Source organism: Strigops habroptila, chromosome 2 (assembly GCF_004027225.2).
Source record: "Strigops habroptila isolate Jane chromosome 2, bStrHab1.2.pri, whole genome shotgun sequence".
Taxonomy (NCBI): domain Eukaryota; kingdom Metazoa; phylum Chordata; class Aves; order Psittaciformes; family Psittacidae; genus Strigops; species Strigops habroptila.
The window spans coordinates 92,322,553-92,350,502 of NC_044278.2; the positions used below are offsets into that span (position 1 = coordinate 92,322,553).

The 27,950-nt window shown below is 37.5% G+C and overlaps 1 protein-coding gene across 8 annotated transcripts in view; it reads left to right on the forward strand.

Moving 5' to 3' along the window:
* DGKH (diacylglycerol kinase eta) overlaps window positions 1–17,561 on the forward strand; it is a 164,271-nt gene extending 146,710 nt beyond the window's left edge. For 5 of the 8 annotated variants that reach the window (XM_030476669.1, XM_030476665.2, XM_030476663.1 and 2 more), the window contains 2 exons: window positions 1,297–1,427; window positions 7,106–17,561. In XM_030476669.1, coding sequence (XP_030332529.1) covers window positions 1,297–1,427; window positions 7,106–7,195 — 221 coding nt within the window. In that variant the 3' untranslated portion in view covers window positions 7,196–17,561. The remainder of the gene's footprint in view (window positions 1–1,296; window positions 1,428–7,105) is intronic. The other 3 variants (XM_030476664.1, XM_030476670.1, XR_003990099.2) reach the window with 2 other exon arrangements.
* The last annotated feature ends 10,389 nt before the right edge of the window (window positions 17,562–27,950 follow it).

Here is a 27,950-nt window from a genome sequence, read left to right on the forward strand (position 1 = left end):
CATGAGGCACCCTACCTAAGAGTAAAGTCAAAGTGAAAAGCAATGGAGATAACGGGCATCTTCATTAGGATAAAGATTTCTTTCAGTGCATGTAGAAAGCGTTCAGTAGGACCCCAGTGTTCCAAATGAACCATAGAACTACTGTGAAATTATTTAGATAGTTTTATCATGCAACAGGACCTGTGTCTTTGCTGGTGGTTACATTTGGTTAACTCATAGCAATACAAGCCATTGGTAAGCTCCAATTCAGGTTTTTCAGGTTAGTTTCAGAAGGTGTGCAATAGCTTTTATCATGCTGGTTTAATTAACCAGTTATTCTTAAATTTCAGATGGGTTCAGCAAGTGAGACAAATCAAACAAAAGTCCATGATAGTTAATACTGATTTTTTAATTAGAAGAAGTTGAACAAACTCCACTCTCCTCTCTTCCCACTTTTATCCATAAACTTACTTCCTTAAGATTATGTCCAGGAGTTAATTAGTGATCAGATGGTCCTAAAACTGTTTCTACATCTTTATCTTTTTAATGGACAGTTGGTCATAATCTGCAGAATCTTGCAGTTGTTGATCAGACTTTAGATTTCAGATTAGACTTTGGATTTCATTTCACTGTAAAACTGATCAGCATTGAACAAAGTTGCAAAATTCTAGCAATAAGTAGCATAACTGATTTTTTTTTTTCAATAAATGTGGTATTATTAGGACTAATGTGGGCAACTAACCTTAGAGAACAATGTTTTACAGAGAGCTTTTTAATGGCCTATGTAACACAGTAGCTTAAAGAATACTTGTTGCATTAATTAAGAATACTGGAATCTGTTAATTCAAGATGGACTTGCTTGCTGCCATTGCTATATCTGAGGTATGGTTGATATTTTAATTTTATGTGTTAATTAGTTTTAGAAGGCTTCTCCTCTCCCTGGATGACTACTAATAAATTAATGGTATAAAGTAGAACAACGTTAGACTTTGCGTCACTGATCCTAAGATGGTTTAATATGAATTTGTTGGGGCATCAGGTTTTAATGGCTTTACTGAAGAAACTGGAGTAAAGCTGAAAGCATGGCTGCAAAGCAAAGAACCCCAACTTTGTTTAGATACTTTCTCATGTTAACTGCTAATCTGTAACCTGCATGTAAAAAGGAAATTGAAAATTTTTGTGGAAATGACACCTCTAACCTTTCCCTTTGCTAGCACGGCAATTCTACTCTGTTTTCCACTCTCTTTGGCCTAACCTTTGCTTGTGATGCATTTGAGCATGTAGAAATTACGGGGGTTTTGCTCTTAACTTTGGTAGTTCAAAAATGGGGCACAGATGAAGTTGCTGCTTGGCTGGATCTGCTCAGTTTGGGAGAGTACAAAGAAATCTTCATCAGCCATGACATCCGAGGCTCTGAGCTTTTACATCTGGAAAGGCGAGATCTTAAGGTATTTCCTTTGTGCTACTTTTCTGCTATTGACCATTTTCTTTGACAAAACAACAACCAACTTTTCTTCTTTCCCTGCACTTGTTATGTGCTTGTAGCTTGGCTTACACTGTGCAAATATGCAATAAACTAATACGCGCTGTTCTTTGGCCTGAGTTTCTGAAGTGCTGACTTGTACTTGCAACCACATATATCTGTATTATCTGAAGTCTCCTTTTTTTGCACTTTACGTAGAATGATGGCATTATAGTTTATGTCAGAAGGCATAGAAAAAGCACGTTTGATACCTTACTGACATCAGTGTAATATAATGTTATCTTCAATTCGCTGTTTCCATTAAACAGTATGGATCAGTTGAAGGTGGTGATAATAATTTTGAATCTATCTACTACAAGGTCAGCAGCTACGAGCAGCTGACCTGCTTCAGGTGATTTATTGTATATATTTTGGATATAGTGGGTGTGAGAGAGATAAGCAGCTTAATAAATTGCAGCATTGGACTTACATGGCATTGGCGTTCGTGTGTCATAACATACCTTTGCAATAGGTTTTCTCATTCATGACCAACCTCTGCCTGATTTTAGATTTATAGATTTAAAAAAGAGCACTTTCTTTTGACTCTAGAATTGTAAACCTTTCTTTCTTTGAGGTCAGACTGGTAAGTTTTGCAGGGAGAAATGTTACCTAGCAGTCTGAGGCTGTTATTTGAGCTTGCTAGTCTTTTTCAAGAATGACTTAAGTGCATCCATTATATGTAATAGAGGCTATATCTTTGGGGATTCATTACATTACTTTTTCCAGGAACTCAGTAGTAATGAGTTCTTGATAATGTGTTTTGCAACTGCTTTTAGCACATAAGAGAGAAAATAGGTTACTGTATGAATTGCAAACATTTACGTTTAGAGTGCAAGTCATTGCTCTAGCCACAGTTCAGTAGTCTCCAGATAGAGGCAATACTTTCATACAAATGGGCCATTTTTTTGTAAAGTTTCTTATATCTTATGAAATACCAATGTGCTTGCATTGTGTGACTGTTGCAGTAGAAGGCAGCTGCTGAAGAGAACTGTGTTTGAGATGTTCTGTTTGGCTGTTGTATATTGTTTTGGTATTAGATTTCCTAAATTTCTTTCCATGGAAGTTAAATTCCTTTCTTTCAGGAAGTTCCTGACATGGAGAGACAGTTTCAGGGCAGTATCTCCCTGAAAAAGTTTAGAAATAGAAAACTGTCCATCACAATGTTCCAGTGATGGATGTTGCAAGTCCCTGTTCTGAATGGGCACTGAACAGATGTAAAACATAACTGGGAAACTCAGCATCACACAATGCATACATTTGCTAAAATGTTAGGAAATCTTAAAAATAATCAAGATGTCAAATTTGTTCGAATAAATGCCAGTGGGTAAGATTAGTTTTAAACTACACATGGCTTCTGGCCATGCCTCGTTTCTGATAGGTTCCAATTTGACTGCATGCCCAGAAGACTGGCACTTCAGCCAAGTAAATATCTGCAGCAGGGTAATCTTTACACCTGATACCCTGTTGCTAAGACTCATGCTGATTCAGCATAAGTAAACCCCCATCACAAAGTCCTATGCCCTGAAATATCTAAAAGCTTGCCTTAGACCCTACAGAGAGGCAGACTTTCACTGTCCCCTTTATCTAGTGCTGCCTGAAGCACGTATGTTTGAAATTGCTCAGCATAGCTGGGTGAGGAGTTGCTCTATGCAAGTTGGCAAGCGTATATCCTGTGCTAGAAGTCTTGCTCTAGAATCGCCCCATCTGCTCGTTAGCAGATGCTGAGAGCTTCTGAAGCGGTGCTGTTTGCAAGGTAGGCCAGGCTTTTGGCCAAGTGTGGCTTGTGCTCTGTGGAGCAGTGCTGAATTTAAATAGTGGAGTTTAGCTCTCGTCCGGTTCATTACATTCAGGGCATGATCTCTGCAGGGAGCCAATCTAAGATGGCTCAGGGAGCCTGTGGTTTTCTGGCCAGTGACCTGAACTGGAGTCAAGATGTGTAATGTGGTACCTTTTTCCTCCCTTTGGCAATCAAGGTGTGTAGATGAGTCATCGGTGCTTGTGTAAGCTATAATCTGTCTGCAGCCTCTCCTCCAGTGCAAGGCTTGTCCTTCCTGCCAGGCTAAATGGGCTCGTCATTAATGCACAAGCTCTCAAGTCATGTGCAATAGATTTACCTCTATTATCTATTATGTCTACAACAGGAAAAATCGTTACCTGTTTTAATTGAATCCTCTGGGTCCACCTTTCTGTGGTCAAAAGTAGAGATAAAAAGCAGTACAGAAAAGGATTTGATGAAACTCGCTTCCTTTGCACACGTCACTGAAATGGATCAATATGTTGACTGAAGAATTGGACACCTGTGTATTTCTGTGTAGTTTGTGGATCCCGTTCTCAGCTCTGTGTTGCAACTGGCAAATGGAGAACACTCCAAAAGGAACCAAATACCTCTCTCCACCCAGCCCCTGTAGTAATACCCTTTCTTCAGCCTCCTATACCTGATTTTATTTAGGGGAATGAGGAAATTTTTTTTAGGAACTTTTACACCCATGTGATTTTCTTTCGTTTGGGGAAAGACTGGGCAGTGAATTGCAAACTCTGCTGTAGACAGAAAGCTTGTTGTGCCTTTGCTTTTTAACCTCATTTTACAAGCAAACTCCTTTAAAGCTAGATTCTGATTTTTCTGAAATAAACGCAGCTTTCTTAGCATTGATAACGATGTTCCTATACAAGCAACTTAGTAATAATCAGAATTGCAAGACATTTGGTAGGACGAGGATGATATCTCCTTAGAGGTCTATAGCAGTGTTGGGTTTTTTCTTTGGTGAAAGGGTTTCCGTACCTCATGTCAGCTTGATAAGCAGTGCCAGTCAAGCTGAAGTCTGTGCCCAGGACTGCGGCATTTCATCTTGGTGTTTGGCAATAGCATGTTCTGAAAAAGTTCTTGCATGGAAAATGCTTTTGATTTGTTCGATTTGTTCGACTTCAGACATGCTGCATGGCTTTTGACACTGGGAATACAAGTAGGGTGGGTTTCTCATCTGGAAGATGTTAATATTGAGGAGTGTTAATATAAATTGTTTGGTGGTATTACATTGATGGTATGTTCGGCCAAAATCTGTGGGGCAAAGCTGGAATAAATGGGTTCTTGGCTAAGCAGACAGGGGCCTAATCACCATAATATAATGCAGATGAAGAACTCCTGAAAGCTGTTGCAAGAATTTTCATCAGTTTTTTCTTGCCCAACATTTTTGGTTTGGGTTGGGGTTTTTTCTTAGAATTTTTTGAGCCTTACCTGCTGAAGGCCTAGAGAAGGCAAAGTGGTTAGGGAAGGAGAGGTGATCCTGTAGTTTTAAGGCCACAGCTGGGGAAAAAGAAAGGCTATTTTCTTCCTCAGACTCTGGCTAGACTTTTGTTTTCAAAACCGTATTTTAGTCCAATTGAATTTTTGTTAATTAGATATCAAGTAAATATGCACAGATCATGATGAAACACATGCAGAAAAATGCAGATCTTTGGGGATCTTGCTTTTTGAATGCTGCATGATACACTGCTGTGGCAGATCGTTTTAGTCTGAGATGAGAGAATTTCTGCAAACTTTCCTGCAGCAGTAGTAAACTGAGAATACTAGATAGCATCTATTGTCAGGAATGTATAAATTTTAATTTCCTCCAAACCAAACCATTACACAAGCATAAAAATTCAGAGTTTATGTTGTTGGTTGTTTCTTCTTTTCTCCCTTGGAAGTGTGGCAGAATTTATCAAAAAGGTCCCCAAAATTGTGATAAGACTCTTGAGGCTTGCTGTTCTGATCTACATTACACCAACTTTAACTGGAATGGAAATAAAACCAAAATCTCTTGCCTCTGAAACAGAAGTGTTGTTGATGATACATTGTAAAGGTTGGTGGAAAAAGTAGCTGAGTTTTCTGAGAATTACATAATGTGATTCTTTCTTCTGATGTTTGAAGTCTGGCAGCATCTCGCAATGTTGCTTATCCAACAGAAGTTCTATTTCTGAAAAATATTTGTTCTGAAGAATTTGCGAGTTCTTAACCTCTAACATGTGTGGCTTCTCATGGTTTGGAAAGCATCTGTATTGGTTTTTGCTTATGTAGTATTTCCTCCACATAACAACTAGACTATTTCAGTAGTTTTGTGTATTTTTGATTCACTGGAAAATGAAGTTTAGGATTTTTTTTAACATAACTAGAATTCAGTCTTGTCTCTCTGAAAATTAATCCACCAGTTTAATCTGTGCTGTTCTACCTTTACAATAACATAATTCATGCCCATCTTACCATCTCGTTCGTCCTTTGGAGAAATGATTAATTGCATGCTAATACTTATAAGTAATACTACAATGTACAGATTTTCTGAGGTTTCTGTGGCTGTAGAAAGGCAGATAAAGTCTTTGGGTAGAGTATGTACAGAATACTATATACAGTTTCATTTTTCACTCTGTATGTGAATACAGAGTGCTTAATTGCTTCAAGCTGCTTAATTGCACTCTTTTTAATGTCTTTGTAATGAAAAATCTTCCTATGAAAATGAAAGGATTTCTATTTCAGAAAAATAGTGAAACTTTTCTAAGGTTTTTTTCTTTAATCACAATCTATCTACGTAAGGTTTATTCTACAAATAACTACTGTTTGACTGCCACTTGCTCAGTATCAGAAATAGAAGGATTTTAAAGAGTTTTTCAAAGCTGGGTTTTACACATAAGGGAAAGCAGATTTCCAGCAAACCTAGCTGAAAATTCATTAGCGCAGTTGGAGACCATTAGCACAGCTGGGCATCCCATTTTGCTCCTCTGACCATTGGACCAATCAAAATTTAAAAAGGAGGCTGCTAAACCTGTTATTAGTACCGGAAGAGGTTTGCTGCAAAAAGTTGTTGTCTGTTGTCACCCATATGAAGATGGGTCCCAGTAACCAATACTGGAAATGTTTCAGCTGATGTGATTGCTTCAGTGGTGGCTACAAGGAAATTGGTGCTTGTGCTTTTCACATTTTCCTTTGGGATGTGAGTGTGATGTCTCTGAGAATTTTTCTTCCAGCTCTCTAATCAGGAAGATCCATGTCAGGAGATGTAACCTTCTTGGAATGAAAAACAGATGCTTACCTTTTCTATTGCTCTCTGAAGGGAAGTTGTCCTACATGCCTGTAGCCATTACATCCACTTTCCCTTAAGAAACTAGGGATATGTGTGTTTGTTGACTAAAACAGACAACATAGGGCCTCAGGTCAAGTGACATTGCTGGACAGAAGCTCTAATCCATCACATCCTACCAAGCATTTGATTGCTGCATTAGAGAGGAGGGGGAGATTGTTCTTTTTTTGCCAGAAATTGTGAAAGGTTTTTGTATTTAGAAGTGAAATGTTTTTGACAGATATTGCAGTGCCTTGGATTGTCATTATTGCAGGTAAGTAATTTTCTGTTTGCAAGGCAGAAAGGGATTCATTGTATGCTCTAAGCAATTTTTTTGTTAGGCAACACTTGCTAGTGCCATAGAATGTTTTCTGGTTAATGCTGATTGCAGTGAGCACATTTCTAGACATCTGTTGCATGACTAGATCATAATCAGTGTTGGCATTTTTTCCTTCCTTTTTGTAAATAAGCTTCTTTTTCTTTTTCTCTTTTTTTCTTTTTGTCTTAATTTCTGTAGGACCTGGGGATAACGAAAGTGGGTCATATGAAGCGAATTCTCCAGGGAATTAAAGAGCTTGGCAAGAACACCCCTTTGTCTGAAGCGTAATTATGCTGGTGCTCTTCCTAGAGAGAGAAGGGAAGGTTGCTGGAGAAGTAGAGCTGTTGCAGGCACTTAGCTGTCTTTGTAGTTTACTCTATGGAAGAATAAGCACCAGTGTTTGTACAGGCTAGTATCTGAATTCTCATATGGTGAAGAGCTTGCTGCAAGAGTACAAAAGGATTTGTGCCAAAAAAAAGTAAAAGGCGGTATGTTCTGTGAAGACGTTTTCTTGGTGTGCAAACTTGGCCAGTTTGGAAAAGCACATTTTGGTAAATCGATAGGTTTATGGTGAACTGCACTGACTGGAAAATATAATCAAGAAATGATTGCTTTGCTTACATGCAGCTCAGTACGCCTCTCTTTCTGCTGCAGCAAGATACCACTGTACAGCATGAGGTTGTCTGGTTATCCTTCCAAGGCATAGCTCCATAAAACCTCCTGAGCAGGAGACCGAGAGGGTTTGGAGGTTCAACATGTGAGCCTAGCAGTGCCGCAGGTACCCAGAACTCACTGGCCATGCAGAAGGAAGGAAGAGATACCTTGTGATACCATGAATGCAAACTATAATGCATGGTGTGCCTGCCTGAATTGTCTGTTGTTCTGTTGCATGACACATCTGATACTTTAAACACTTGAACAACTTTTATATTGGTTTGAATGAGATTTAATTTATTACTACTTGAGTGTTTTGTTGGGGTTTTTTTCAGTTTCAGGCACTTTTCTGTTCTTCAGTGTTGTGTTATGCCTAAAGCGTGTTCTACGACAAAGGATGTGTGGGTGTGGAAACTTAGCATTTGTGCCATATTCAGCAGATTATATGCATTATATATGATTGAAACACTGTACAGTTAGATTTTAAATATACCATGTACAGAAAGTGTATCAGGTAACTAACTTATGAGTATTTTTGAAAGACCGGTACCTCACAAAAATATCAATTGGCTTCCTGCATGGAAAATGATAAAGAATTTTCTCATGGTGCATTTTAATGTAGTTATTCAGTTACCTTAAACATCTGTAGCATATTTGAACTTCGAGGCACTAATGGTTTTATTTATTGTTCAAAAAGCAGGTTGAAAGATTAATGAAAAATTTTTACAGGAAAATTCATTTTATTTATCCTACATAAGAAGAGTTTTAAAATGTAGCAGCTGATTTGGTTTTTGTGGGGTAAGCTTTTCCTCATTACTAATTAACTAGTACTTTAAAAACATCTCTGTACACATTTCTTTACAAAGGCATCAATTTGTTTCTTGTCAGCACTCCTACATTGGTAGATCATAAAAATTGAAAAACCAGACTCTAAGGTTTTACACTATGCATGCAAAAGATGAATCACATGCAAGATAGTAATCCATGAGTGTAAACTGGCTAAAATATGAAAACCATCTTTGTTTAGAAATTGCATTAGACCCAAGTTTATAAGGTTATTTACAGTTTACTTAAATGAAATATAGCTTCATAATTGAATTTCATGGTTAATTTTTCACAAAAATATTAATCTACTAGAAAAATCATTTGCATATATCTACCAAAAAAACCCAACAACCTACTTAAATGTTTGAGATGAGATGAGATGGCACTACCTGCCAGAAAACTTGCACAGAATTGCTGTCTCTGTATGTTAACATCGTGCCATTGAGGCACAAGGAACACTTGACTTTTACTTAATTGAGTAGCTTTGACATTTCTTGCAAGTTAAAGAGTATCTTAATATCTATTGATGTTTTCCTTGTAGGCAGCAGAGTAAGGTTTCATTTGTCTTTTCAAAAGCTTATTTTTTCCTGTTTAAAGGGGCTAATGTCAAGTATTGAATCCTGGTTTTGCCTCCCCCCTCTTATGAGTATGAAGGGAGTCATCCCTTGAAATGTAAAATTTATTCCCCTGTTTTACTGAAAAAGAAAAAAAAATTAAAAAGGAGCAAAACAGGCTTCATTTATGTCATTATAGTACTTTGTGCTCTTGCTGCTGTAGGTTCAGCAGGCATCACTCCAGGAGCTCTGTGGACATAATTGATTATTCTGGTAAACAAACAAAAGTAAAAGGCTATGTTCTATTTGGTTTTCCATAAAAAAATCAACGAACAAAATCCCTTTGCCAAGTGGCATGATTTTCATGCTGTTGTATGAAAAGCATATTGCAAACAATGGGAAGTTGGGCAAAAAATGGAAAGATTCTATTTTTTTTTATGTACTTGACATTCACCCCTTTAATGATGTTCAGATGGCATCTGTCAAGTATTTGCAAGTTGTATTTCCTTTTCTCTTTGTTTCTCCATAAGCTACCCTAGATTCTAATGTGTGACAGCATTCTAATGTATTGATGTTACAGTAGACTACACAGTTAATCTTCCCGGTCAGATCAAGGACATGATACACGGAAGAACCTTCTTTGCTTTCCTGATTGTAGGACACACTCTTCAACTTTAAGCCTTGCTATATGCAACGCGTTAAGATGGGCTATGGAACAGGATCTCTTCAGGTCCCTGCAGAGGTCTCTGCTGAGTACGTTAAAACATGGAAGCTGCTTTTAGGCAGGGAAGATGGGGAAATGTTGTTTGTAACATGAGTTTCTTATGGCACTCCTCAGATTACCTCAGTATAGGACAACTGATCAATTGTCTTTGTATAGTTCATTGGGGTTTTTTTAAATGACCACCAAAGAATTTAACTTTGATTGTCCTAAGCAGAAGGTTTTTTAAAATGTGCAAGTAGGAAAAAAAATGTAAGCATCATTTACGCTGTATTTATTAGATGCCCAGGAGAGCAAATTTTATGCAACTCTATGCCTTAGACTAGTGTTGGCTAGGAAATCAAAATGCATCTGATAAGGAGGCTCAAAATATTTTATGGGGTTTCTTTGCTGAGGTCATGGGTTATAACTGTGTTTAGTGATATGGCTTTTCTAAAGAAACACTTGTGAACATAGTGTTACTATCTCATGATTATTGTAATTTCCAAGTATTGGGTTTTTTCCTTACTGCTATAAAAGTCCCAGCTCCTAGAACTAAGGACATACATATCTACATTTTTAATGAGCTGAATTCTTTATAATTTAATCCTGATGTTTAAGTGTTCCAAAGCATATCCCAATGTTTCAACAAAAATACCCTGAAAGTAACTAGGTTTTTTTAGAAAACAAGTTATCCCAATAGATCTTGTGGAGCCCAATTCAATATGTTAGGTTCATCAAGACAGAAAATCATTATACAAAGCTTACTAGATTAATTTTTTTCCCCTAGTCAAATACACTTAATTTCCATGGTCACTCAGCATACCTTAGAATCTGAAAGGCATAGAGAGCAATTGACATTTTTTTGGAAGTAGCTGGTGTTCATATAGCTGAAATGCCCTACACCTCAGAAAGAGGACAAAGAGAAATGCGTGCTTTAAAATGGCAGCAGATTGCTAAGTGCAAGTTTCTGTTCTGTCGTTTTCAAAAAGGATTTTTCCTTTTCATTGTATTCAGTTTGTAGCAACTTCTGCTTTGGGTCATGCAAGTATTGCCTTTATAGTGCCTAATGCCTTCTTCTTAGAAACACAATGAAACCAGGCAAACTCGTGGTAGGTGTTGGGGTTTTTTTACAATACTTTAAAGAAAAAACTTGTTCAAAATGGAATTTTTTATATGATGGCAATTGCAAATTTTCTCTATGATACATTTTTATCTGTTTCCCCTTAACCACTATTTTTTCTCCTAAACATCTCTTTCAAAGCAAAATATTTTCAAATTGGCAGAACAGTAAAATGTGTGTCATCAAAAACCCTCCCAGACTGTTTCAATCCAGTATTTCTTAATTTGAGACTGGAGTAAACATGCTTAGTCCTGTAAATTATAAATAGAAACCATCTTTTTCTCCCCATCCCTGCCCAAAGAAATTCATGCTGCAGTGTTCTATAACTGTAATTCAAACACAAGGAATTGATTTTCTTAATAATGGCCTATTTCATATTTTCCTGTGCTTTTTGTAGAGAAATAGATAACCTGCCAATTTTGACCTTTTAATTGAACTGAGCAATGCTAATTCACTTAATGAAAATTTCATAATGTCTTGATAATGAACAGATCTTATTTCAACAGTAAAATTATCAGTGTTGTTCAGTGCATCTAGTCTTCCTTTCAGGAAGACTGGCAGGAGATGTTTTTCACATGTAATGGAAAACTAATATATAAAGAAAATATGAGAGGATGTTCCATAGTCCTACTTTAAAAATAGCTGTAAAACTAAATATTATATATAGATAATTCCACAATGGATGTGTAAGACAAAAACCACCACAGTGATTCCATTTTGCTTGATGCTTCCTATTAATGATTGCATTACTAATGTTTACTACTGTTTCTCCATTTATCTCTCTGCGTCCCTAAGTATTAAGTTCTTGCATGTAAGTTTGACAGCTCTGGTAACTAATAATTAGCAGTGCAAAAAGTCTTTGTGAAAGGTAAAGTCACAAGTGATGTATATTGCTGAGGATAACTGAGCTGGAGCAATAGATTTAGCTTACAACTAGGAAATCATCTTGTCACTCGTGTGAGAGCCACAGAAAATTATATGGGTAAATACAAATCAATTTTTTCACCCAAATAATGTAAGTACCTCTTAACTGCAGCATCCTGAGCGTTACATTTATAGCATCGTCTCTCCCATTTCTTTGGTTCTGTTTTCATAGATTCTGTGTTTTGTGGTATGATTTTCATATCATCAAGGTTTGGTGCTGCTTGTTCTAACTGCAAAGATCTAATTTTTGCAGGAACTGTACATGACTGTATTGTTGTCTTAAGTAAAAGGAGGAGTTTTTGATGACTTGAGGAAGCTGAGGAGTTTGGAAAGGACTTGAAAGATCCCTGATGCGTCTTCAGAGATGAATGGTAGCGTCAGCAGGATTAATAAAGCATCATTTGGTAATTATCAATAGATCTTTACTGGTTGTATAAATTCCTGTATTTATATATAGAATATAGTGTGGAACTTGATCTTTTTTACAAACAGAAAAACATTTTCTAGTTCTTTTCTACTACTGTTGCATTAAGTTTAATAGCTCTGTTAAGGGTTTGCTTATGTACTTGAAAAGCTCGTTTCTGCCATACAGAAGCCCAGTCTATTTCTCAGAAATTATATTCCTTTTGGAAGCCATCTGGAGACTTCCAGGAGACTATTCCTGTATTGGAGCTAATACCACAATTCACAGCAACTTCTATAGGCTAAATAGAGATTGCCCTCAATATTTTAAGTGAAAAAAAAAAAAAAGTTTTGAAAATGTGGGGTTTTTTTCAGTCTGTAGAATTAAACTTAAAACATCATCCCCTCATCATCTGTAAATAATAAAATATTAGCACTGTTAACACTTTGGCAAACTAGTAAAATGCTGGTAATTACAGACCTGAGAGTATTCCTGGACAAATTATAATGCATTTAGCTGTAGTGGTTAAAGACTTACCACCTTCAGAGCAGTCAACAGAAAATTCATATATATACATGGCAGAATTGTAAACATCTGCTTTAAATAATTTAAGACCTTGTCTCCCAGTTGACAGAAACACTTTCTATATAAGCTCTCTGATAGCATTTTGAGTTCATATAACCTATTGCTTATATTAGTGAAAGCAGAAGAAGCTGGTGCATAATTTATGTTTAACACAGGTCATGTCTCTACTAATGTTCTCTTGCTGCTTCACAGCTCCTGTGTCTGGATGACTTCCCAGCTGTTTGGCAAGGGATGAGAACCTTGCATGTTTCCCCCGTTTCTGTTTAGAATAGCTGGACAAGCAGGCTAGGAAAAGCTGTAGGATGCTCCAGGAGATCTAGATTGACCAGGGCTTCAGGCTCCGAAGTCAAGCATAACCATGGTGAACTAAAATCCTTTAAGTCACACTCTTGCAACCCCCGCTGAAAACTACATTTAGCTTGCCATACCACTAACAGTTAACACCAGCTACTGGAATGCTGTTCAAAAGAGAAGTGTTTTGGCTAACTCCACCAGGTGTGTAAAGCTTTTGAAAATACTACAAATTATGGAAGCTATTAGTAGGACGAATATGCAAGTGACTTACATGTATTTTATTCTATGGAACAAAAACACTTTGGAAAAATGTAGTATGATTGAAGGATTAGTGTTAGAATTGAAAAGATACTGAAGGTAAAAGCAAAGCTTAAAGTAATTTGATTTTTTTTTTTCCCCCCAAATTCATTGGAAACAATTCTTTTAGGAAGCTGGGTTTGATCCAGGAATAGCTATGTTATACCAGAGCATGTGAACTGGAAGATGAAACCAGGAAGAAATGAAGCAGCAAGAAGTAAAATTTGATAGTTTGTTTTCATAATGAAAACCATGTGAAAAGCCGAAAATAAAATCCCCACAGTATCCCAAATCCCTACTATGAACATTTAAAGTGAATTAACATTTTAAGTCCTACTTTTATTAAACTAAAGTGTTAATTGGATAGAAAACTTTTTAGTTCAATTAATAACCTCACATTAACATGTCATTAACAGGGAAAGAGATATTACTATCATATTGTATATACAATACATAGATACAATACACAGATACAATACACATACAATACATAGATATTAGTATGTTTTTCTCCCTGCCTTATTAGAAGTAAACTGTTTGGGACTGATTCTCTTTGCAGTTACAGTCAATTATTCTGTGAATAGGGAGGTTGAGGGAAGCTGATCCAAGCTGCGTGTTCTTGCTTTTCAGGGATGGAGAGCACACATGTGCTGACAAGTAGGGCCTGTGTGTCCTTAATGAGAATTTTAAGAACATGAGATTTTCTACATGGACAGTTTGTGTTGGTTTACAGCGAGCGCACATGCTTGCCATGAAGGCTTCTAGTGGTACTGTCCTCCCACAACATGCCATCTCTATGTATTAAAAGAGGCATTTGGACTGTAGCGCTTAGCCAGATTTCAGAGGATTTTCTCCAGGCATCTGTCACTTGTGTCTGTGCTTTCTGTCCTGGATTTCTGTCTCCTTAAAATGTGCATTTTGAAAAATGCAGTCATCCGTATGTACCATTTTTCCCCTCAAGAAGCAGAGCTTGTGGAGCTGTCCTGAAATAATTTTTGTTAGCTGCTCTCTTACATCATGCCCTCTAAATCCTAAAAGAGCTGAATCATGGGGCCTCCTATAGCTGACTGTTACCTAGTCATTTACTTCATTGAAGCTTCTTTGTTGAGGGGATAGATCATCACAGGGCAAGATAATATTCATAGCAGAAAATGAGATGTGCAACAGATGAGATTTGTACATCAGGAGTACAAGCCATTTAGGAGCTTCTGAGAGGTGAAGAGGGCCTGGTCTCTGCACCTGAGATCTTGTCCTTCTTCATCGCAGTCATCACATACAAATCATTTGATGACATCTAATTCTAGCAGCTTCCTGTCTTAATTCACAGTTCTTAATAACAGAACTTGGTTCTATTCACGGAAAAATTCATCATCTTTGCAAACAGATCTACTGGGACATAGGCATGTGCTTAGCTTTAAACAGCACTTCAGTCCTCCTTGGAGGACTGTACTTCAGTCCATGTACTTCAATTCTAGCATTTACGTGTAAGCCTATAGAGGATTTGGGTGGGTAGAAATTGCTCCTCACATAAAAGTTACTGTCAGACTGATCATCAGTACACTTTTAAATGCCATACTTAGGAATGTTCTCTTGCCAGTATTGGTGTGCGCATGTGTGTAGTTATATAGTACCTAGTTTGTAGAGTGTGTGTGGCATGCACACCTGTAGATACATATATATACATACCCAGTTTCTGCCCAATATGATGCCAGCTTGTATGTAGAGCCAAAAAAACCTTAAAACTATACAATGCTTGAGATGCTGCGTTGTTTTTATTATAATATTTTTTATATCAGATGAATTGCAGGATGTTTACAGATGCTTATTAATATTTAACTTATACAATAGAGTGGCAGGATGTTTATGATTGTTGTCAGCTAAAGAACTGTACACAATTCTGGGTGAAATTTTGGCTTTGTTGAAATCCTTGGCAAAACTCCCATTGATCTCACTGGGGCCAAGATTAAACCCCTCTGAATCTATTGTTTACTTGCTATTTTCCTACTGTGATGATTTTTTTAAATGAGTGAAATGTATTTATTTTTTCCCAATGTGAAATCTGCAGTTGCTATTTGGATTTTTCTGCAGAACCTACAAACTACAACACAGTTGGGAATATATGCCTCAGAGAATGTACAGAATTTTTCATTGATCTGGTCCTTGCATATGCCTAAGAAAATACCTTCTAAAATAACTTTTGTAAGATTTAATACAGAATCTTCTAAAAACAGATCACCTTTCATACCTCTCTTCACAAAGAGGGCATGCAGTGTGGCAGGTGAGGGTGAAGAATTATTTATTGATGAATAAAAAAAAAAGTAGTACTGTAATATATGTATTGATTTCATACAGCTCACCTGGCTCTGCAGGTCTGGAATAAGGCACTTGAAGTACCTTTTCAAGAAAAAAATAAATGTTATATAGTGTATGGCTTTTAAATTCTCATTGAGACATGGAGGTATCTTCAGAACCAGTCTGTAGAATGAGTCTTAATATTTCACAGATGAATAAATTTATGAAAATATTGAGTAGTAAGGCAAATCAGACAACTACTTGACATTAGAGAAATCACTTGTTTAGAGACAGAAAGATCAGTTCTTCAGTAGCACGAGGGAGGAAAAATACCATAATGCAGCGCTTCCTAAATCCCTTTCCAGGGTATCTTTTAATTGTGTAGGCTCTAAGTATATTCTTCCTGTAAAAAGACAGAAGGCTGTGAAACAGCTAAACAGATGCATCTTAATTTCTTCATCTAAGGCTGTAAGTACCATTTTCAAGCAAGAGCTATCATGCACTTTGAAATATATATGTCTGGAACAGGTAAGTTTGTATTCATCGTAGACAGTCATCCCAGGGCTACAGCAGGATTTGTAAAATGAGGTCATTATGCCAATGTTATCAAAAGCTGAAGAAATAGCAAACCAGCCGTGTTCCCCCATGAGGCTCTTTTTGAAGACATCCATGCAAATGCCCACTGTTCCCACGAATCTTTCCTGTAATTTTGCTTAAGAAAGGATCATATTCCAATTCCTACTTTTCCCCTTGCTAAAAAGGAAGGAAGTATGCCCCTTGGTTGAACTTTCCAGGAGTTTGTTGGCTCTAGAAACAGACCTCAAAAGAGTAAACAGTTCAGGCCGTTAGTGGCTCATGGGGGACACACAGGGCTCTGCCTGGGCTCCTTAGTCTCCTGATGTAGATATGATTATTGATTTGGGGGAAAAAAAGCTCCTGTTGTGCTCCCACTGCAGTGAGTGGCAAATCTCCACGGTTCTTAGAGGGAGCAGATGGGTGTCCAAGTGAGCAGACAACTTTCCTTTTGCATGCTGGTTATCTTTCTGTAATTCTAATCAGGACTGGAGTTCAGGACACACCATTATTTGTCTGAAAGGCCATGACGAGTAGACGATATGCGAGGAAATTAGGGGGAAGTGGCTGGAGGTCTGGATTCTGCCTTTAGTTTCCTGCCATGGAGCTGGTGCAAGACTGCGGGCAGTTCAGTTAACCTTTGTGTGCCTCACTTTCTCCACCCATGGAGTAGGGATGCTTTACCACCTTTGTACAGACCCCTCAAAACCTATAGGAGAGCAGTGGTACATAAGCAGCTAAGTTTTACTGACACTATTATATGTAGTATAAATAAATTACTTTTGTCCGTAACACTGCAAAAATTGCTTTTCCTAGTTTCAGTTCTGACTATTTGATGACCTACTACATTCTGGATAGTCAGTTTTGAAGCTTAGCGATTGCTCTAGTACTTACAATTACACACATAGCGGGCTCTGTTTGCTGCAGAAAAGAGTTAAACTTTAAACTGCCTGACAAAACTTGCCAATGACGTATATCTAACAGAGCAGGGGTGTAATTTTTGGCTTTATTTACTTGTAATAATGGTAAGGAACAGTGAATTTTGTTTGTTTACATACTGTTTACAATGGCACAGTTTTATTTTTAATATATAAAAATCAATTGAGGTATTTATTGCATATACTATTTTAAAGATGTTTTATGTGTTTTCACCTTTGGAATATATTGTTACATTTCCTTGTACAGATAATTTGGGTGGCTTTGTTAATATAGTTAGTAATTTTTATGACTACTAAGTGACCAGTTTTCCGTGCCTTTTTATTGTTGGATGCATGATTACATATTTATTATTGTATGGAAGTCACTGAGATGTGTATTTTTGTATTCTGCTGGAAGCAATGGTTGATTTTATTGTACATGATGAGATGCCTTCCATAATGGGCACTCGTATGAGATCTTCCTTCTCAAATAAACAGAATGCATTCAATGTATGTAAGTCCTTGAATTTTTTCTGTCTGGAGGTCAATGGAAATCCCTGAAAACCATGACACTGAATTTTAGATGTTATCCACTCAAAGTGTGGGCTGCTACCAATGTCATCAAATCCAAACCAAAATTCCCTACTGAAATCAATACAATGGCAAGTCCTTGGCACAGTGTAAGCCTTTGTAATTTGAAAGAAAACTCTGTATGTTAAAGCTAAATAAAATTTGGATGAATGACTGCCAAGCATCATTTCTATTCAGTCTGCCACACACTGCCTGAAAATTGTTTTAAATTACAGGCTTTGGATACAGCTTTAAAACATACTTTATATGGCTACGTGCAAGCCCACATATACTCTGTAAGTAGGTCACTGTGCACGTAGGTGTTTACAATTGCAGGGATCTTCCGCTAGGTCTTGCTGGCATACGGCATATTAAGTGTAAAAATAGATTTACATTTGCATCCATAGTAACAACAGCTGTTAAAAACACAATATACAGTAGTGCCCATTTTTCCACAGTAAGTGGCGATAAAACAAACACATTTTTCCTTAGTAGTATATACTGAACGTCTCTAACACCAACACAGATAAACACTTATTTGAGTTGATTCCATGCCAGAACCTGAAGACAGAGGGCAATTCTGCAGGCAATCATCAACTACTGTGTTGTAGGTCAGTGAGCTCCTAGGCTGGTACTTAAGTCATGATGTGAAAGTAACTACAATCAATGTCATATACAGAGGGAAAAATAGAGTGTATAAGAACCTAAGCCAGTTGATGAAAGCAATCACCTTGTGGCTGATGAAGGCTATCATCTTGTGGCTGGGACCGTATTGTCCTGAAGTGATAGTATGTGGAAGAGACATTTTTATGGACACCCAAGAATGCTTAAAGGTCAGCAGTGGCGGTTTTAACAGACAATGAATTCCAGGTGCTTACAAATCTCTTAGGATTGAAACCTGTACGTTGGATGTGTTTCATGTGCATTCAGTTTCTTTAAACCACAACGGCTGGTTGTAATCACCAAAGCTGTGGCATAAATGGGAGACTGCACTAGGAGATATAGCTGAGGTAAATAGAGTAGGGGATGAGACTCTGCAGTAGGTGAAGAGACGGGGTCTGATGGTGTATTGACACCGTGAACTCTGCAGAGTTGCTTCTAGCAGTTAGACTCAACAATAAGGTTGGCTTCCCATAGTTAATCTTGCCCATATGTTAGATTTGTGTGAATAAGAAGTCAAGAATGTGAAAAAAGTGGTTGCATTATAAGCCTTAACTTGGGAGATGCACTAAGGGAAGTTTTTAATAATTTTAAGAAGAGTTTGGTAGATGGGTGAACTTCATACCACAATATGTATTTTGGTACATGTGGTGTATAATCAGTCCATTCATGCCAGTGACACTGAATAGCTGACGGTAAAGACTGAAATTGTGCTAACTTTTAACTCCCATGACTAAATTACTAAAAATCTGAAAAAAGGTGATGGAAAGGAAAGAGTTTAAATAGAAGTCCCAAAGCAACCCCCTAGAACAAATCTAGTAGAATCATTGCCTGGACAGTTTATTTAAAAGGGCCATATACATGTCTAAAACACAAAATCCTAGTAGTGAATTATTTACAGAAGCTTAGTTGGGATAGAGTGACAAACTACAAGGGCAAAAATTAAACCAGCTCCTTCATTTCATCCTTAAGCTCCTTCATTTCATATTAATACTAGAATATCAGAACAGTGAGCAAGGTAAAAAGTGGGAAAGAAAATGAAAGTTTGTGTTTAGATTCATACCTGCCCATCCTGGAAGCACATGTAGAGTATGGCATTATGGAGTTGGTTGTGTATTTAACTAGTTGTTTGTACCGTTTCCTTTGGAGTTACTGCAGGCTATTTTCTAATTACACAAATGTGGTTCTGATCATATTTGTAAGTATACTTTTCAGAAATAAAATAACCTATGTCAGAACCACGGCCTTGATTGTCCCTGGCCATCTAATGGCAGGAAGATGTCATGGATTGAATTTGTACAGCAAGCATGACAAAGCACAAGGTGATCATAATAGCTTCTGTCCTGGCCGAATGCACAACGGATGAGTGAGAGCAGCAGCTGGCCCAAGTCCTCCTCTTTTAGCTGAGTACCAAGGGGATCTACATGCAAGTGCATCTTTCTTTTTATAGAGGAGAGATGGATAGCTGTCACGGTGATGAAATGGGACATCCTGGGACGTGGCAGATGCCTCACTGAGGCAGCAAGATTTCTGTTTGAGCTTTAGTTTCCATTTCCTTTCCCTGACAGCAGCGCACAGCTGTGCCTGCACTTGCCCCTCTGAACTCATTCCTCCACTCTGCCCTTTAGCAGTTATTTGCCTTCTCCCATGTCTCAAAGCTTTCAGCCCTTCTCGGGTGCCTGCTGTCACTTCCCAATTACACTTTGCCAAGTGCAATTTCCTTTCTTCAATTTCATTCCAAAAAATTCTGTCTGCTGCCTAGTGACATCAGTGTAACAGCAGATATACGTTCCCCTGGCAGTCATGCTATCCTCTGAGTAAATCAGTTCATTAATTAAAAATCAGACATGTAATACCTCTGAATCCCTTATGCACTGTCCCTGGTAATAACAGTAATAATAATCTGTTAATGGCATAACTATTCAACGAATGGTGTGGTTTTCCTCACTCTGAGGGAACACCACTTTGCTGAGACTTCCTGGGCACAGCTTCTCTAACCTATCAGTTCTCTGAAGGTCAACTCAGCAAGTGTTAACGCAAGAGCCTGCAAGCGGTATAAGAGTATGTGCTTTACATTTGATGACTTATTTTCCAGCTAACTTTGCTTAAAAGCATGAATTTGGTCAATCAGAACCATTAGGGGGCTATTTTCAGATGAATGAAAACGAAGAAAATTCAAGAGTGGTTGAAGATGCCATGGAGCTGCTTCCAAAACATGGTTTCTTTGGAAAGAGGGGAAGCTGGGTTTTTAAGCATAGTAGATTCACAAGTTCCTTCAGAATACCTGCACAAAAAGCTTGGTCAGTAATGCTTTCAGGCCAGCCTTTCTCCTTTGCCACCTTCTACAAACACTGGGAGGAGGAGGTGGGTTCTGGGGCCAACTCCCCATGTGAGCCAGAGTGACAGTCTGAAGGAGGGTGCCTTTACCTGAGGTTGTGTAGGCAACCCTTTCCTAAAATTAAAACCCACAGTAGGTTACAAAATGAGCTTTTCAAGTGCTGACTTTCTAAGAAGGTGAGCTTTACGTAATTCTGCTCTGTCATTTGGTCTCTCTTGCTTCCTCTCTTTCGGACCTCCACATTCCACACCACCATGTTTTGAGCATCTTCTCTCAGGTAATCTGCACACCATAAACCCAAAGAAGTGTTTGTACAGGAGGGACACTCAAGATCAAGAGGTGGGAGAGCATCAGACAGCATTGACTGCCTTGTAAAATCCAGCTGAAATCTGACATTTTTCCAGACGTCAGTTAAAGGCACATCTGTCATTTGTTATCTTATTTATCTCATCAGAGGAAAATAATTGAATGAGTTTATATACAAATAAAAATCAGATATTTTCCTTAAAGAGTTTATAAATTAATTAGACAGCTATGGGGGGAGAGATGGAATACACAATACCTGTGCCAGCCCTGCTCCACCACAGCATCAAGAAATGAACGTCATAAATTTTACAGTTTCAGTGTAAAACTTTCCCAGAGTTGTCTGAAGAAGGTGTTCAGTGCTTTTCAAATCAAATGGCCTCAGTATTAAAATTTTCAATAGCATTTCATCTCCCTGTGGCCATTCAGCCATAAAAATGATTACTATGTAATTTCCAGAATCTTGAGCCTATTTAAAATATTGATAGGAATATTAATTAAATCTTCCAAATATTGTGGAAAAAGTAGCCTGGGCAAATGAGCCTAAATTCCTGAAAAATAAAAACCCAATTATGTCAGGACAATAAATCACCATTTATTTCTCAGTCAATAAGAACCATAGCTAATGGCTGACTAAGCTCAATTAAGGTTTGATGAAGTGCTAGTTTTTAAATAGAAGTTAAATTATTAACTCATATTGTTTGCTAGCAGTTTGCTAGATCGACAATAGATCATGGCTTATTTTTAAAACATAATTCCCCTCTCAAAATGTATATATTTTGAAAGCAAGATTCAGTGTCATATGTTTTCTTTTAGATGGTTGGTCAATCTGTTATTTTATTAAAGGCTTTTTTCCTGCTGGATTAAATAGAGAAAAGCCTGGAACGTAAACCCTTGTGGTTCTTTCACATCTGTTAATCTAATACCCAGTTTGAATTTTTCTGATATCCAGACTAATCCCTGTGGAAGTGGAAAGAAAAAATTTTTTCCCTCAATTTAAAGAGGATTCCTAACCTCAGTAGACCTATTTGCTTTGCGAGCTGTGGGAGCTTGACCATCAGGCTAGCTTTGAGCTGATATAAGGGGTTTGTCTGCAAGGAAGCACAGTGCTGGAAAGAGCTTACATGACATTTTACCAACCTGTTAATGTCCCATTCTGGCTGCCAGGCTTGCCTGTTGCTGCCATCAGGTTCCCACCTGCCATATTAAACAGAGAAAAATGAGAATTTTAAGGTCCCTGCCACGCTAGAATTCTGATACACCTTAGGTTTGGGTGGTTCTGGTTCTGGTGAGTAGAAGGTGTACATTGAGTATAACGATGCTGTTACAATTTCTTGTTAGAGTCCCTTACTATTACACCAAAGCTTGGTTTGCTTTAAAGAATAACTGGTTTTTGGTTTGTTTTGTTTTGTTGGGTTTTTTTGGGGGGGGGGAACAACACGTTCTTATTTAGTGGTACAAGACCTTTATAATAAGTTGAAGTGTTTCTTTTTGCACTGACTCTTTTTACTGGTGTAGAATATAAGTCATTCTCTTAGAGTTACACGAATTACAACTGCTAGGAGGACTTTCCCAGGAGATATTCAATACCTCAGCTAAAATGCAATTTCTCTTTCTGAATCCTGTCTTTTTCTCCTGTCCTCTCCTTCTGATAGCCAAAAATAAAACTGGAGCAAAAAGCCTGTTGATAACACCACACTTTGCAGGGCAGCTGCATCTCTTGCCTTCCTTCTCCTTCGGCCCTCAGTGTCTTTGAGGGCATCCAACACCAGCACTGGCAGTCTCCCTTCAAGTACATGATTATCATTTTACAGAGGTGTTGAAGTTTTTTTTACTGGATGAAGTATGAGGAAGGGGAAACATTTCTGAAAACAGAGATGATACTGTTTCAGTATACAGATTTAATCCTTAACGGCTGTCATGCCTTTGAGTTGAAAATACAGTCTCCAGTGGCTCATACTCATGATCATGTCATAGGATACTGTGTCAGCTAAGCTGTGGTAATTGCATCTGTCACAGCAAGTATGAAGTAATTCAACTACATTGCTGTAAAAGAAGTTTAAATTGAGGTACAGCAAGGGCCTGTACACAGGTTGTTTTCATTTATTGACTTGTTCCTGTGTCTAAACAATCACAGAATCATAGAATGGTTTGGGTTGGTAGATCATCTTGATATTAAGATCGTCTAGTTCCAACCCCCCTGCCATGGGCAGGAACACCTTCCACTAGACCAGGTGGTTCAAAGTCCCATCCAAACTGGGCTTGAAACAATCTGATAAATCACCTTTAGTATTTATGAAGTGTGTACCATATTCTGTGGTTTCACTGCTCTACTACAAATAAAATCTTATATTCCCTGAATTCATTACAGAATAGCATGATTTACAAAATGCATGCATACCTTGAGTGAATCCTGGATGGGATTTCTCATTTCCTTTAAAAGCAGGCCACCTAGCGCTTGCAGAGCTTCATCACAGTGAGAAAACCTGCAAACAGCTTGATTTGCTCCCTCATTTGCACTCCTTTAAACCAATGAGCTGCATGCCTGCTTTTCAAGATATACTATGCTATCGTACAACTTAATAGAAAATTTAGGTTGTGATTTTACATGCCTGTTCCCTGTCTTGCTTTCTCCTACTTACTTAGCTCCAGTACTGTTTTGTTTTCTTTCTGTCAGACCTGTCGACCAGCGTTAACTCCCTAACATGGTCAAGAGTTAATGACCACAACATGGTAGGGATCTGCTGGGTTAATGAACTAAATCAAGTGATAGAATGATCTAGGACCATGACTGGCCCAAGGCAGGGTAGTACTGGGAAAAAAGAGGAATGACAGAAGGGAATAGGAGCACAATCTTCCCCTTTATCCACCAGCAACTGGCAGAAACTGCATCCTAGGGTTCACCACAGAAGAACAGAATTAAGGTAGAAACACTGACAACTTCTCCATCTCCAGAATGACACCAAGGCACTACGAGAGGAAAGAAAAAGGCCCAGTCATTTACAGGTGCTATTAAAAAATCATGAGGTAGTAGTTTCCATACTGGAATGTGATATCTCCAAAGAAAGCCAAAAAGCATAGCTTGGAATGATGTTACTAATTCTGTACCTGTCTCATTAGACATGTAACCAGTGTCCTGGGAAGACACTTTATCCCAGCATTTTGCTGGAGCTTTCCTTCCTCCTATCAGTGAGACAAAAGGAGAAAACCCAACCATCTGCCATCATTAATGATTCAATGACACACACAGTATGCCTAAATTCTGGTGATGGTCAATACTGTCCAAATTTTGCACTGGATAAACCGGATAAATTGGTGATCTCAAGTGAGAGGTGAGTTTGGGCTATTTGTGCATATGTAAGAACTGTAAGTACTGAGCTATTCAACCCTTTATATGGTATAGCACAGCTAAATTCAGCCCTGCATGGCTGCCAACATAGTTGACAACATTTTCCTTTTTTGCATGGGTTTAGCCTTTCAGTTAAAATGAAAAATCAGTAATTTTTCATTCTCATCTGCTTTTAAAGAAGTGAAGAGCTTTTACTTTCATTAAAAAAAAATATAGGAAATTTAACACTAGCTATAGGATCAAATCTGTATCACTAACAAGAACATTTGTAGAAACTGTAAAACTTGAGAAAATTATTAACTTATATATTCTTATATATATGTTATAAATAAATTATAAGTTATAAATAAATGTCATAGTTACATATTATAAATATATATAATATATGTTAAGTCATAAGTAAATGTTTATAACAAGAAGTTATAAATAAATGTTTTTTATATTTGGTCTTCTTCATTGGATAGTGGGCACCTTCGTGTAATACATCTTTTGTTAACTACTGTCAGAGATGGAATATGTGCTGGTCTGTTGGATCCAGGATGGAAATGCTGACATTTCTATGGTGGTAGGAAATTTCATAGAAGAAGAGCTCTAAACAAGCTTCTTTTGGTCATAAATTTCAGCAAATTACAGAAAGACCCTGAACATTAAAGAAAGCTTTGCATTCTTCAGGAGCAATGTACCAAACTGTACTATATGCTACAACGTATGTGCTTTGTGCAGGTATTTTAAAAGAGACCTGTTATGTCACACTATTTTGTCACTGGCAAAATTAGCACATGCATAAATGGAAAAAAAATATAATCTTTAATTGTGCTCCTCAGTGCTCTGTCCTGTTGGCAGAACCTTACTTTTGACTTAGGATCACATTAGTTCTGTATCATCCACGGTAAAAGGATATTGAATTAAAAGAGAGGTGTAGATGATCACACTTCAGATATATCTCCGAGAAGTTTGGGGTTTTTTTCGATTTATTTACAATAAATATAATCCAAAACCCATCAGTCCTTTATGTATACACAGTACATTAGTGTTTTTATGTTAGGGGTTTCTTACTAATGAATTAAGATGTACTTTACAAAAAGCTGTACAACACCACTGCTCTAGAGATTACTGTGAGGGGAAAATTTATGAAGCACTTTGGATGACAGAGGGAGGAGGGTGCAGTGCATGGTAGCTTTAAATTCACTTCCTGCCTTCTGAAGACCTCAGTGGGGCACTATTTGAATGGATAGAAGGTACTTTCTCTAGTGTGTTTTTTTGTCCCACATGCACAGCACTCTCAAATACAGCATACAGCCACGCAAAACTACAATTTATTATTTATATTAACTACAAATATTACTTTCCATTTTCAAAATCACATCTCAAAACTTCTCATCTATAAAACTGAAATTAAGTTTACTTAGAAACTCAGCCTTAACATCAATATGTATTAGGTTTCTGCAGTGTCTCCAAGTGCATTTACATAGAAAATTATCCCCCCCGGCACAGCTGAGATAGAAGCAGACAAAATAAATGCCTCGAATTAAAAACAAAAAACAAACAAACAAACAAAGAGGCTATAATTTGTACTCTGGATCCTGGCACATTTCCCATTTCTCAGGTTTAGGTTCTTTCCCCATCGCATACCAGCTGTCAGCAGTGGACTTGTTTTTTTTAATGCCGTGCCTCATAAAAAAAACCCCCAAACTATATTTTGCGATAAGGAAAATCAGCCATTCAAATCTGCAAAGCTCCAAAGGATTTCCCCTCCCTGGATGATGAAGGGGGCAAGCAGAGAAAGTGTGCCTTCAGGCAAACCTGCCTTGCCTGAGAGAACTAGGATGGGAAGACAAAACATTGGACTATTTCCTTACGAAAGCTGCATACAAATTCCTCAGAGATTCTTCTGAAACCCTGAATTCTTCCTCACATAAACCATTCATATCAATCAACTTTCAACTGTAACAAATGCTTCTGATGCCCTGAAAAATCAACATCATTTTGCCAATGAATAAGCTAAATCAGGTTAATGTAACTTCATTTTCTGATATTAAAATGCTAAATTTTGGCTTGTAGGAGAAAGGAAACCCATTTCCATTTTTCTCCTTTGGTATGATGTGTTTTAGAGGGTATATTACTAAAAAATCCATCATCATTACTTTACTGTAACTTACCCTTCAGTGACTTTATTATACTACTAACTTCAGCTCTTAAAGGATCAGATGGTTCTACACGTATGACCATTGTACACTTTATAGCATAAAGAAATATAAGTCTGCCAGTGGCTTCAGCCACTGATTTCTTTCCTGTCCGCCACCTTCAGTGCCCCTAAAGAACCAAAAATCACAGTTGGTTGAGCCTTACCTTTTAGTAGCAGGAAAACACTTAAGAAGCATTTTGATTGCAATCTCTCAAGATAACCATCTTGCAGGGACAGGCCTCAACATTTCCATGTATTCAAAGATGATGAAATGAAAAGCTGGTGGCAATTCTGGAAACTTTTTGGCAGATAAGGAAAAAAAATAAGTTAATACTTTTACAACAGAGCTTTCAGGAACAAATTCTGACTTATCTATAGCACATCTGCTTTATTACGCAGCATATGACCTCGGCAGTTATCTGAAAGCAAATGTTCACTCTCATTTTCCATTCATTTATAGAATGGTGTCTTATCAGATGTAAATGATGACACATTGTTAAAGTTCAAACAATTTTGTTTAATATACTTTTTTATGTTTTAAAATATTACTAATGCAGTTTCTTGCAACTGAGGAAGCAGACAATGGATCATTCCCCTTTCAACTAATGAAAAATGTTTTGGTTTTTATATATACACATATATATATATCTCTCCACAGCTTCAAACCATCAGTGATCACAAAGAAGATATCTTCCTTTGAACAAACTTAAGAATTATTCTTCTTAATTAAAAGACTACCTAATACATCATTGATTCATGGTCTAAAGTACCCAGTAATATGTGGTCTTACCAAGTTGTATAATTTTAAGCTACGTTTGACTCTTGAAACATTCAATTTACTACCACAATCAAGTGAGCTGTAACTATTGACAATAACATGGAACATTCTTGTTGCTCTGCAACAGGTACTGTATTTTCGTATATCACATTTCTGCAACAAAGAAATATGAAGACTTGTTCTTAGAAGATATGATCTCTTCCATTCATGTGTCGTCTTACTGGTCAAAGCAAAGTCATGGAGTTGCTTCTTCCAGAAAGTGCTAGGCTTCCTTTTCTTCAAGTTGCACCTTGACTTAATGGCACAATATTATAGACATTATTGTGATTACCCATGTATCTCTAGATGCAGAAATTTTTAAAATTATCCCATAGTTTATCATCACCCTGCCCATTCCATCATTGATCCAACAGACTCCAGGTGCTCTACTCCATACATCAGGAGCACATAGAGGAGTCACCATTCCCAATACTTCAGCTACACTAGATGTATTCTGGAACTACATTTCAGAGACTGTTTACATCTCTGCTCTGATTGCCTTCAGTGACAGTTGAAAAATCAAACTTACTTGGTTCTCAATAGATTGTAAATGTAACATTTCTGTGCTGAGAAACCTTCCTGGAAAAGTTTAATTAGGAAAATGAAATGGCCTTCAGCAAAGGTAGCTCAGAAACAGCTACTCAGAAATCTTATGGTGGGAGGGAAGAACTCATAGTTCT